The sequence below is a fragment of the Epinephelus fuscoguttatus genome, linkage group LG4, assembly GCF_011397635.1.
Source record: "Epinephelus fuscoguttatus linkage group LG4, E.fuscoguttatus.final_Chr_v1".
NCBI classification, from domain to species: Eukaryota; Metazoa; Chordata; class Actinopteri; order Perciformes; family Serranidae; genus Epinephelus; species Epinephelus fuscoguttatus.
This window is the reverse complement of record NC_064755.1, coordinates 36394768-36407933: the sequence shown is the minus strand read 5'-3', so window position 1 is coordinate 36407933 and position 13166 is coordinate 36394768. Positions and strand designations below refer to the sequence as shown.

The 13166-nt window shown below is 39.5% G+C and overlaps 1 protein-coding gene across 1 annotated transcript; it reads right to left on the bottom strand.

The window, feature by feature from the left end:
- Positions 1–5364: 5364 nt before the first annotated feature.
- LOC125887844 (pulmonary surfactant-associated protein D-like) lies at positions 5365–12515 on the bottom strand. Its single transcript, XM_049574931.1, has 4 exons — positions 12341–12515; positions 7670–7720; positions 6619–6684; positions 5365–5747 (listed from the first exon to the last, which is right to left on the bottom strand). Exons 1-4 carry the CDS (start codon positions 12513–12515, stop codon positions 5365–5367), a joined length of 675 nt encoding a protein of 224 aa, XP_049430888.1.
- Between the last annotated feature and the right edge of the window lie 651 nt (positions 12516–13166).

The window sequence follows — 13166 nt, the reverse complement described above, 5'->3', positions numbered from 1 at the left end:
GCTGCAGACAGTAGAAACAACTAATTTCAGAGAATGTGCAAAGTGCTGTAGCGCTGAGTGTTCAGTGTTTTAAGACATTTAAAACGTATATGTGCGTGTGACGCATTCCCAGCTAGATGTTTGAGGTATTTCTTGGACTTTTAACTTCAAGGGAACACATTTTTCCGTCAATGGTGGCAGTGGGGATCTCGTTAAGTAAAATATCATCTTAGCAGAGGATGGTTTCGATCCATCGACCTCTGGGTTATGGGCCCAGCACGCTTCCGCTGCGCCACTCTGCTCCGTATGTTCTATTAACAAATACATGGAATTTAATAGTCGCATTTCTAATTGTTAGTACGTTGACTAGATGTAAACAAATTCCCCTAAGTATCGTTCTTGCACTGACTATGAGTAGAAAATGTCTTTGTAGTAACATAAACAATCCAATAGCGATCATGGGTAACGATCGACACTTCCTTTCAAAATAAAAGCATCGACTTTAAAATGAACGGGAAATATAATGACTAAAGTCAGTGGCGTAAGGTAGTTACAATGGGCCCCAGTTCACGCTATTATGAGGGGCCCTATTACGCCCTAGTTACAAGTTATGAAGCGCACACACACACACGCTGTCTGTTTTCCACACATTTGTGGAAATATTCATGGAGTAACTTTATATAAATGTAATTGTATTTATCTAAATTACATTGTACTATATATTTTATCGACTGTTGTAAAAAGTACAAGCCATTTGTAAAATGTGTTCTCATGTTTAAACACAGAAATGTAAACAAAACTAGCTAGCACACCTAATGGCTGACGGACCCCCAGACTAACGTCCAAGACCACAAAATTGAAACCACAAAATATCTCCAACATGCTCAGCCGTAGTGATCCAAGTGTCCTGAAGCCCCGACATAAAAAGTTGTTTTGAAAAACGTCATATGAACTCTGTTTTTAGCCTCACTGTAGCCTGTAGCTCTGACTGCTTCTCTATGCTCTGCGTTCACGTGTGCGTGCTTGCGTGAGACCAGCGAAAGCATGAGCTTTGCTCACCCGTGTTTACATCACGTGACACACGCACCGCAGGAGGAGACAACAGTAACCACAGAGCTAAAAGATCATTTGCACTACGGTCTTTTGGTAAAGGACAGCCCAACATGTCTGAAGACTTTGAAACTGAGGAGGAACAGCATTGCTTTGTTGAGCCGTATTTGTTTGAGCCCGAGTATATGGACAGAACTCAGACGACTGGACGAAGCAGCTACCGCAGCTCATGAGCCTAACCCTCAGCCAGCCGCAGAATACCAGAGTCCAGCACTGGAAACCTGGTGGTGTAGCTGTTTCAAATGCAAAGCAATGCCAACGGATGAGTAAAGTCTTTGCTACTCAGACTGGGAATTGGCGATGCCTGCACTTGAGAATCTGGACATCAGTACTAACAAGACTGCTGCTCTTCAGAGACCGTGCATCACTGATCACCCTGAGTGCGCACACGTGAGCGTGGAGCACAGAGAAGCAGTCAGAACTACAGGCTACAGTGAGGCTAAAAGCAGAGTTCAAATGATGTTTTTCGAAACAACTTCTTATGTCGGGGCTTCAGCACACTTGGATCACTACGGATGAGCATGTTGGAGATAATTTGTGGTTTCAATTTTGTGTTCTTGGACATAAGTCTGGGGCGCTGTCAGCCATTAGGTGTGCTAGCCGCTCCCCCCACCAATCTCCACAAGGGATGTGAGGACTCTAAAACTTCACCACAGCCTTCCTCGGCATATGGGTGAGCAGATAATGACTGAATTTTCATTTTTTAGGTGCACTATCCCTTTAAGCAGCAAGTTGCCCATAGCTGACTGACAGTGCCTGAAAGGGTCAAAGGAACGGTTGTGTCCCAAATATGATATTGCCTTACCCTTCTTGATTTCTATTCAAGGGCTCTGGCCTGGCTCATCTCGAGCGAACCTAATGTTAACTTCCGTTTCGGCCTACAGAAAAACGTCATCCCTGGAGCACCCAATTAAGATCTTACTTATTAAAACTAACCAATCATCACGTTTCAACTGGGAGGCATTTTTGTAGGTTACATCTAGGGTCCTAGTGTCGCCCTGGTTCCCTCGTCAATACCACTTTACTAGCTAACGTTACGAAAAGTGTTGCTTAGCACGTACAGTCATATAATTTACTGCCAGCGTTAATAAATCAGGATCCAAGGCGACACTAACGTCCGTGTCGGCCTACAGAAAAACGTAATCCCTGGAGCACCCAATAAGAATCCTGCTCTAGCCAGTTGCTAGGTGAAAAATGTATTCGGCCGCCCTGTGATTGGTTATCCCGCTATAATTTTTCCCCACTAGTGATTTTTTTAACTAATTAATCTCATATCACCTGGAGGGATTTTGTAGGCTGTGGGCACACCTGAGAGAAATTAACACCGGCAAACTTTCGTCGTTGGTTCACCTCTACTTACAGGAAACAATGCGACTAACTCTGCTTAGCGACAATTTTCGTAACGTTAGCTAGTAAAAGTGGTATCGGAAGCTACCAACGGCTGTGCTACACTCACCCGAGAAAAGGACGGAATACGTTAGCTTGTTCATGAGAGTTTGAACTAGTGAAGAATTGGCGCTAACTGTTTTGAGGCAAACAAAACAGGTTAAAGATGTTTCCACCGAGTAATTACGAAAGTCATGTGTGAATTACCCGGGTTACCCCAACACGGGAGTGCCTGATAACGTTGGTTAGCGCGGAAAGGACCCTGGAGATGGAGTTAACGGTTACTTGTGGACTGAACATTAGGCGGCTGTTGACGTTCTGAAGAGGCTAACTGGTGAGTCAACTTTAATTTTTACGCATCTATACTATGCTTATGAATTCACAGTTTTGTTTTTAACCGTGTGTCTTTAGCAGTGAGCAGAGGTTTTATGAATGTGTCTGTATCTTTGTGTGTGATGTTGGACTTCAGATGCGAACTGCGATTTTTGTTATGGACACAAAAACACTTCTGATCATTCATTGTTGTAAAGGAAACATTTAATGTTATTCGATATCTATCTATCTATCTATCTATCTATCTATCATATAAATAACAAATAATATAGAACATTTGCAATATGTATGCAAGTATGTTTTGTTGTTTTTTTTAACCGTCTAAAGCCATACTCAACCAAATATTGAATAGTCCTTAGGTAGTGATGTTGAGATAATACATTTACAATTTTTATTAAATAAAAAGGCGTAAATTTAATGTTATTGTATTGTATTATATATTTGATTTAAAAAAAAAACTGCCAGTCGGATAATTCACTATTTCTGATGTTTACAAAGAACTGTAATGGTATTTTGGCAATTTTTTTCTTTCTCTTTTACAGTTACCATGAACAGACTTCACCAACCGTTTGGTAGAGGCCTATATCTAAAAATCTATAGGATTTGTTTAAAAAAAAAAAAAAAAAAAAAAGGTATTTTTATTATTGATGCCCAAAGGAAATACAAAAATTCAATTGCTTTATGTTAGTGTGGCCTTAAAGGCACTTGACATAAAAACCAACTCTTACCACTATTGCAGTATTATTTAAAAATACAACTTATTGGGCTTCAAAAAATTTGTTTACGGCGAATGTTTGTTTACTTTATTTACTAAGATACTGCATAGTTTAGCCCCTGCACCCCAAAAACAGTTTATTCTAACAGTATATGGAGAAATAAGATGAAAAAAAAAACCTATTGTTAAAAAATGTGTGAAGACAGACAGCCGTGTTGTCATTAAGGTCTGATAATGCCTCTTTTGTCATTTATGCACTGGTCTGTCCTACAGTTGTATATAGTTACTAATGTTATGTGGAAATAGAATTTTTTTATATTGCTGTATGTATTTATTAATGTTACATGAAAGTGACATTTTTATATTCCTATATGTGTGGCATATTCACACCCGGGCACAACACATGAAAATAAGCATTGTGCTGTATCTGGTGTAGTAGACCCCCATGAAATTGAGACATTTAAAAATGGCTGAGGTTTCAGACTGTTTTCGACTATTTTGTTTATATAACAACCAACCTAGTGCTATATGCTGCTTGCTTTAATCGAAGATTGGGTCACCAAACAATGTTTGGTTTTGGCCATGGATGCATGTTGGCATGGCATCAGTTTTCATAGTTAAGTTTGAGGTTGTTGTGATGAGCCCTGCCCAGTTTGCTGCCCTGTGTGAGTGTGAGTGTGTGTGCGCTCCATGTGATTTGTTATCAATTGTGAGACATGGATGATAAATTGTTTAAAGATAAATTTGTAAAAGATCGATCCTAGTGTAAATAAACAACACATATGAAATGTCTCTAAGAGATATAACACACAAAAAAGGAAAAAAAAAGAGCCTCTGTTCTTTTTAAACCACAACAGCTCATCAGACAGATTAGCTCTGGCAAACCACTTAAAATGTAAATCAAGGGACTTGAAATTCACCCTCAACCTGAAATATAGGAATTTATGAAATGAGACCGCACCATTGCTGTTTGCTTTATTGTGTCATATGCTTCTAACATACATCATTTGAAAAGTTATTACACTCTTAACATAGTCATGACATGTACGGCATTCTTATATTTCTTTGCTTAAATTCTTTCTTATAGGGGAATATGTTTGCAGAAGAGTAATAATACCATGCTGCTGATTCTTTTAGGAGAGATTAAAAAACATAAAGAAACCACAGCATTCAAGAGGAAATATATTTAATGGCCCTGACACACCAGGCCGGTGGGTGGCCATTGGTCAAAGTTGGGCTGTTGGTAAATGTCTGCCAGCCTAGTTTTCGCAGTGTGTCCCACATGGTTGGCACTAGGGGGCCCTTATTGGCAGATTCAGCATTTTGAACTGGGAGCAGAGCTGGCAGAGAGTTGGTAAATTAAATGACTCTGATTGGCAGCTCAGCTCAGTCCGTAAGAAGAGAAATGGAAGTGAGGAAAGCAAACAAACAGCTAAAGTCAATGTTGGTAACTAGTGTTTCGAATCTGCCTTGTTGGTCTTTGGGTTTCCCTTTTTAGAATAATGATTACAGACTACTGCCACCTGCTGGTATGGAGAGTTATTTCCTTTCATGCAGGTGCGGAGCGTACATACCAGCTGGCTTTTGGCTGAAGTCTTTGCATTGTGTTCAGGTGCAGCTTCTTGGCTGAGACACAGGCAGCGTGAGGCCCTCGTTGCCATTATTCTTGTTATGTTGGTTTGGTGTGTCTGGGCCTCAAGAATAATTGTTCCTGTCCATGATATCTTCATCAAAATGAGGATAAAGTTAAGGTCTATATTTTTTAATGCACTGGATATTAGCACATGATCATTTTAAACAACATTACAAAAAAACAAAAGACTCTGGGATACAAGAACTTTCTACATCTGACAAATGATGTAAGCACTAAGAGAGCATTCAGGTGTCACTCTCCACACACCATCTTCTGACAGCATGGTGCAGCCTGTATCTTGGATGGATTTGTCTGGCTGCCCCTCTCCCCATTTTGTAAAGGTCAGAGGTTGGTTCTTCATATCAGAGTCAAAATTCCCCACTGCTTTGTTATTGTTGATGTTGATCCAGGCTATTTTGTAAACGTCCCCAAAGAACTGAGTCAGTCTGTTGTTCTCCTCCTCGCTCTGGGGCGAAGCCAGCTCTAAGCCTTGTTGGGAGCAGAACTCGACAGCCCTGGAGAATGAGCCTCGCTCCTTGTATGACACAAAGTATTTCTGACCAACTCTTCGGACAAAGTCATAGTTTATTGCTGGAGAAAGAAAACGACATGCAGCAAATCAGGAATAAATCGGCAAGTTAACACATTTGTCTTCCATAAACCCAAAACTGTATTACCATCTTGGCATAGATATGTAATATAACACACTCACTGAGGTGGAATACAGGCTCACTACTGTAGCTACATTTTACTCAGTTACAGTTCCAAATCCATTGATAAAGTTTTTTTTCTCATCTAAATGAGATTAATGGAGCCCAGTACAGCATGATTTTATTGAAAATATTTTTCTTGTTGCTCCTTTCTTAAACATCCTACGGGCATAGAACAAGAAGGGACACATACTTGAAAACTACTGAGGTACAGGTACAAGTTAGTACACTCAAAAAGTGAACTCTAACAAAGCAATGTCTCCTGTAGGGATGGGTGCCGAAATTTGGGATTAAACGGGCCCTGAGGCCGAATTTATTTAGGTTACATAAACATTATTGTGCACAGTTTTTATCTCACCAGCTCCATTTATAATTTCCAATAAGATTAAGACACTCGTCACTGATGCATGTTTGCTAATGTTGTATGCTGTAAAGCCCTCAGAGTGTGATTTGTGATATTGGGCTTGAAAATAAATTGAAATTAAATTCTAAACAAAGCTGGAGCAGAATGTTAATTTATATACTGTATGTGCATACATGGAATATAAAGCAGTGATAATTAAAACCCCAGAAGAACCGATAAAAGTACCATTAAAGTACTGGATCGATGAGCAGTATCGATAAGAGTAGTAGTATTGTTAAAATCTGAAAGATGCCTATCCCTAGTCTCCCGAAAAGTTGTAATTAAAATACCATCCGTGCACTCACATCCTTTTTATTGCTCCATTGTAGTTTTTCAATAGGATACTTACCCAGCTCTAACTTGGCAATGCTCCTCTTCAAAGTTTCAACGTCCTGGCTAACAGAATCAACAGGATCTGGATTAAGCAGAATAAGGTCAGTTACCAAAGTTGCTATACTTTGGTGCTCACAGATATGCAGTGCATGAAAGGCTTATCTTTTCCTCTCCTTCACAATAATATGCACCTCACAATTTCATGCAAACCAATATAAAAGGCCCTGCAATGAATACTGCCATTATGAATTATTTACTTTTTGTTCAGGATGTTTCACAGAGGTATCGATTCACTTCTTTGCCCATTTGAGGTCTGTGTGTTATGCTTAAGTGATTATTTAATTAACATATTTATTATAATGACTGACTTTTGATACTTTGTTATTACTTACTGATGTCTAATTACTTTAGCCCCAGCCCTTCATTTTAAATTCAGATAGAGATACCAAATATGTCAGATAGGGATACATCAATTAATTGGCTGCACAGCGTTATTGGCAGATATACGCCTACTGCTACTGGCCTCTTGACAAATAAGATGACATTCACCGATGGCAGTGGTTGATGTTCTTTCAATGTGTTGCATCATTTTTATGCAAGCTAAAAAGCAGGGCTCGCAACTATCTGCATCCTGGGGACAATAGAAAATGTGTTTTGGATGAACATAGATCTTTCCTGGGACACTGTCAGGACAAAGGGACGCAGTGACACAGTGAACTCCCTACCGATGCATCAGGGGATGCAACCCATTGTTACCCTGATAATGCTACATTGTGACCAACAAATTCATGTTGACATTGGCAGGAGGAGAGCTAGTTAAAATTAGCTATTTGCAGCTGGTGGCCAGAACAAACAGCTGACAGAGGTTGCATTGAGTTACATGATGATGCGTTCAAGCTCTCTTCTGTAAATAGTGTCAAATTTCCTTGTGCAGGAAGGAACAATTTCTTTGAATAAAAACATTGAAAAGTTACAGCCTGCTACTTTTTACATGCTGAATTGTAAATCAATGACGTATAGCAATTACTCAAATAATGAAAAGTTTATGTTCTCTAAGATATGATCACCTCGTCCACATATCAGAACTGGCCCAGGTGCTCCTCTAAGTCCCCGGTACCCTGAAGAGCACGTAAAAAGAAATTTAAACAAGACAAAAAAACCAAAACCACATCAGAAAATTAGAAAAAAAGTGTTTGATAGATGATACATCAATGACAACTTAATTTTAAGCCTCTCTAGTGGGACATACATTTTCAAAGTTTGGCCAGAGGATGGCATCAGTGGAAAAGTCATGTTGTTACAAGTCAGCATGCTCTGGAGAGCATGAAAGCATTGGACCCATCCTTATTAAGCATTGAAGCACTCGCTCAGTTACATAGAATTTCACATATTACATTTCAAAATGACTTAAAAGCAGGTATATTATCTGATATCTTGTGTGCAAAGTGGACAGTGTGATGCTAAGGTGGTCTTGTGAGCCACCTCAGCTGACACAATAGCCCCTTTTACACAACCTTGTTAAAGCTGTAGTTTGGTTTCTGTTAGGGCTGGGCGATAAAACGATAACGATATCTATCGCGATAGACACGTGATCGACATCAATAGAAAATACGTTCGATAAAATGTCTACTAATAAAACAGGAAGAAAATCACCGTCCTGAATTGCAAGGCATTCTGGGGGATGCAGTTCCATCGAGGGCTTCAGCCTCTCCCGGCGCTCCAGGCCCAGCTAAGCAAGTTTGGTTGCATGAACAAACTCACTCACTCACTGCTTGTAACATACGTAACGTTCCAATAACCTGTTGAGTGAAACGCACACTAGCAGTTTCATGTTTGGTTGCGCCTTCGTGCCTCGTGTCTGCAACTCATAACAAAACAGTGAAAGGAGAAAATAGGCTCGTTCGAGATGAACTGCACCTCGCCTGGAAAGTAGACGAGAGCAGGCGGCCGCAGTGGGGGGCGGTGACAAAAAGCCGCGGTGAAGTCGGACAGTTTCCCGACAGTTTCCAGCAGCCTTCAGTCCGTAGGCTACAGGGAGTCACAGACACACTTAAGTCCTGTCTGGAATGATGTCAATTCATTAAAAAAGTGATCAGACCCGTATGTCAGTTTGTTTTCAGTCTCCAGTTGTTTTAATTATGATAGATTAATTTATTAAAATGCTTTACAGGTGATCTGTAGTTTATGTTCATGGTTTAACCTCCATTTGACATGAATTCTCCTGTAAATCAGCATTATATCAGTTTGACCTGTCCCCTCAACTACACAGGCTGAATAAACAGTGTTTGACTATAAGGTTCATATTTTCAGAGGAAAAAAAATACAAGACAACAGCTTTCATTAAGGCTCAGTCAGATACAGCCAGGGCTTCACATCTGTACACATGTTATTTTAAGTGTTAATATACAGTAGACTCTGTCTAGGAAAGGTCAGTTCGCCAGTTTGGCAGTACTTCGGATTTTATAATTAACCAGTATATTTACTTATTTGACTGTTTTTCATGGTTATGATGACCTCTTTTTCCCCTTTGTTTGTTTGTTCATTACTGAGGAAAGGTTACATTTAAAATAAAAGTGTTTAAATTTAACATTTTTTTTCTTCTGGTCCTTATTTCAAATAGGTTTTAAAAAATTCAATAATTATTGATATCGACTGATATGAAACACTTATATCGTGATACATTTTTCAGCCATATCACCCAGCCCTAGTTTCTGTCATATTTGCTGAAACAGTCACTATGTCCATACAGCAGCAGGCTACATCAAACAGATAATCTATGAAAAAGATCATATTCTTCTGCCTTCTTGAATCGCTTCCATGACATTACAGGGTTTTCCCTGGATCAGAAAGGGGCTTTGGTGGTGATGTCTGCGACGCACGCTTCGCATTTGCATTTACAGATCATGCAAATGTATTAAGCGATGCCATATTTTCTCTATTAGATGAAAGAGGTCCAAATAATACAGTACATTAGGGCTGGGCGATATGACCAAAATCTCATATCCCGATATAGGTCATTTCATATCCTGATAACGATGCCTATCCCGATATAGCGCATTTTAATCCAATGAATAAAAAGTTGCCCTCAGATTGTGTAGCACAGTAGAGACAGACAGCGGTGGAGTTATATAAACTTGTTATGTTACTGTAAGTAGCACCTCAGGACCGAAACATGATCTCGCTTGTCACCAGGCTGGCAGTGAATGCACCAGAATCTGCATTCTGAGCTGACGCGAAGTGTGGAGCTCAACACGTTACTTTGATCTTTGATGAATCAAAGAACTCGATTATTATTGGTCTAACGTCGCATCACCAGGATCTCATTGGTCCGAGCCATGGTGATTGAACTATGAGGTTGCACTGAGATTTGAGTTTTGTTTGTTTTGCTCCCTTCCCCGCTCCCACATCCCTCTTTGGGGATTTTCCATTGGCGGAGGGCTAAAACGGCTTTGGCGGCCACCAAACTATTTTCTATGCAGGGAAAACCCTGCATTACATCACATCAACTAAAACAACAAGTTAGAGCTGTGGAGTCTCTAACATATCTGTCAGTGATGGCTTGTGAACTGTGGTCAAAAAAGTCAGCGCTGATCAAATATGAATCAAGATACTGTTACTGAATTGTCCATTTCTTAACTGAAATGCTTTCAGCATTAGTAGGGATGCACTGAAATGAAAATTTGTGACCAAAGCCGAATAAAATTAAATGCTTGGCCGAATACCGAGTACCGAATACCGTTGTTTAGATTTTCATTAGTTTTTGCAGATGAACCCCCTCCAGATTAGTGTTGTCACGGTACCAAAATTGGGACCCACAGTACGATACCAGTGAAAATATCATGGTTCTGAGTAGTATCACGATACCACAGTGAAAATGAGGCAGATGTGCCTTTTGTCATTTATAAAAAGATAAATCACTTTTCTATAATACATCAATGATATTTCAATGGAATAAATTACTCATTGACTTATTCATACTTCAGAAACAGCATCAATAAGGTATTTAACATAGAGGGGGATCAAAATAAAATAAATAAATAAAATAAAAATCAGCCAGCCACCCTCCTCCCCTGACAGTCCCTTCATAAGTAATGAACAGTCCCTAAAGTGCGGTGAGGTTTGTGGACCGTTACCTGTCACAAAGAGAGAAATGTGAGTGGCTCGTTTCTCCTCTGATACATCACATACCTGTGTGCTGCCATGGCTCGGCTGTCCAGGTATTTTTGGGCAGTCATGACACCAAGAAGAGGATATTATTGGATATTATCGCGCTATAGGGCTGCTCCATGGCCCTTTCTTCATGCTGCCTTGGATTTTTACACAGAACCAAACAACGGTGGAATCGTGCTGCTCCCGTGTATAATTTTAGATAGCATGTAGGCATCACAGAATCAAGAGGCACGGCGGGCGTGAATTGTAAGACAACAGCTTCGACCTTTAGAATGATAACATATGCATTGGAAGCGCTTTATAAATAACTAGAAAATTTCCGAAGAAATTTTGACGGGTGCCCACTACTGCCGTCAAGTTCTAAGGAATAACAATGGCATAACTTGGCAATAACAATCATTTACTGTCCCTGTTATATGGCGGCTGGTATCATCCTCTGCTTGGAGGCTAAGGAGCTCCCGGATATCATTATTTTCCCTATTTGCAGATATTTTTGACTGCTACTACTTCTTTGTTTTAGCCACATAATGGCACACCTGTGTCACTTATGATCCCCAAAGGTGAGAAAACTCTGTCCCCCATTTTGCGATTGTACCTTTTTATAGAGAACAATGAGGCAGCATAAGGGCATAAAATTCCCCGCCTTAGAGAGGCATTGTAGAAGGAGCTACTGTCTTTCCCCTCAGGCTTAAAACCACCCTTTCAGACTACACCTCAGCATTAGGACCTTTTTCTGACTCATTTCTTTAAAAAAGGCATTTGTAACACAGATCTCTAATATGCTTTTAACATTCATGTGCGAGAGTTGCACTTCCATATCTTTATGACTTCCAGACAGTGTCCAAAATTAATGTTTTGACTTCCTGGCTAAAAGGACTGGTAGATGAGAAAATTCACTGGTCGAAAAAATAATATTGCCTTTTTGTGCCACATATACATTTGTTTATATATATAAATAATATAAGGTATTATGTAGGGATGAGTCACGATTTTCGAATTTTTGAATAGTCGTTTTATTTTGAAAAATCGATTTTTTTTTTATTTATTTATTTTTTTTTAAAGCGACTATTACTATTCACCGTCTTATTTCCCCCCTTATTTATATGTATGATTATTCGAAAAATCGTTGAATAGTTGCCATGATTTTCGAATAGTGTTTTTGCTTGTGCTGCCCATCCCTAGTATTATGTTGAATACAAGTGTAAAGATGCGGTCGGAGCAATATTCTTCTTGATATATTGAACAACTCCCACTACAGTCTCAGCATGTGAATAAGCCGTTGTTTTATTATTTTATTATCTTCCTAAGCAGGGTCTGAAATTAATACCAGCCAAGCGACAAATGCAGGTAGTTTTTTTTTGTTGGTCGAATAAATCTTGCAAGGCTATGCACCACACTGGAGAGTAAATGTTTGTACCAAAATAGTCACGTAATAATGACCTATGCTGAGAGTCTCTGCTGTGTCTGTGACATTCAGGGGCACACTGTTGAGCTACTCCAAAGTAGCTGACTGTAATCTGGTCGATTATTGTTGTAACAACGATTGTGGTGAAGTCAATGACACTAACCTTTCTGACCTCTCTGACCTTTCTGACCTGGAATTCCCATAAAACCCTGTATCCCAGCTGGTCCTGGTGGTCCAGGATCTCCTCTGTCACCTTTGGGACCAGGCGGACCTGGAACCTGACTGTTGCCAGTACAAGCCATCAGGTAGATGATGCAGAATAGGAGACACAGCCCCATCCTCTGAATGCAGAACTGAAATCTGTTTAACATGTAGTTTAATAATTTCATCTTATTTACAAGCCCAAGTCATTATTTACAACAAGTTAATACAGGTACAAGTATAGGAAACAAAATCAGAGTTATTCATTTCACAATTTAGCAATAGCAGGTGCCACTTACAGGAAATGATGTATCTCCAGTGTTTTTCCACCTCATTGTAACACTTAAAAAAATGGAATTTTTCTTTGAATAAGTATGTCAGTGATGTTAATCTAGTAGTTAGAGACAAACAGAAAGGAACTCACAGTACAAATGAAGAGTGATCTGACTGTGCTGCTTCTTTGCTGCTTCCAAACAAAGAGTGGCAAAAAAATAGTTAAGCCAAAAATATGAGACATCCAGTCCAGAGGAAATGAAAAGCATATGAAAAATCTTTTTTTACAGGATATCACACAGAAAGGAGAACCAGAGCCTCACTGTGGGCTGAGAATTCAGAGTTTAGTGACAAAAGATTTATTTAAAAAAAACACACATAAATTAGATTTTTGTTGGTTTGTGTCCTTTCCTGATCCAAGCCAATTTTAAGATGCAAAATGACCTAGTGATTTAGCCTCTTTTAAAGAAACAGGCCAGACATGCACAGAGACAGGATAACTGTGGCTCTCGTAG

Coding starts and splice junctions, on each gene's coding strand:
- LOC125887844 (XM_049574931.1), bottom strand. CDS start 12,515: ATGGGGCTGTGTCTCCTATTCTGCATCATCTACCTGATGGCTTGTACT. Junction 7,721..12,340: donor AGGTCAGAGAGGTCAGAAAG/GTTAGTGTCATT, acceptor CGTGCTCTTCAG/GGTACCGGGGACTTAGAGGA. Junction 6,685..7,669: donor AGTTCTGATATGTGGACGAG/GTGATCATATCT, acceptor TGCTTAATCCAG/ATCCTGTTGATTCTGTTAGC.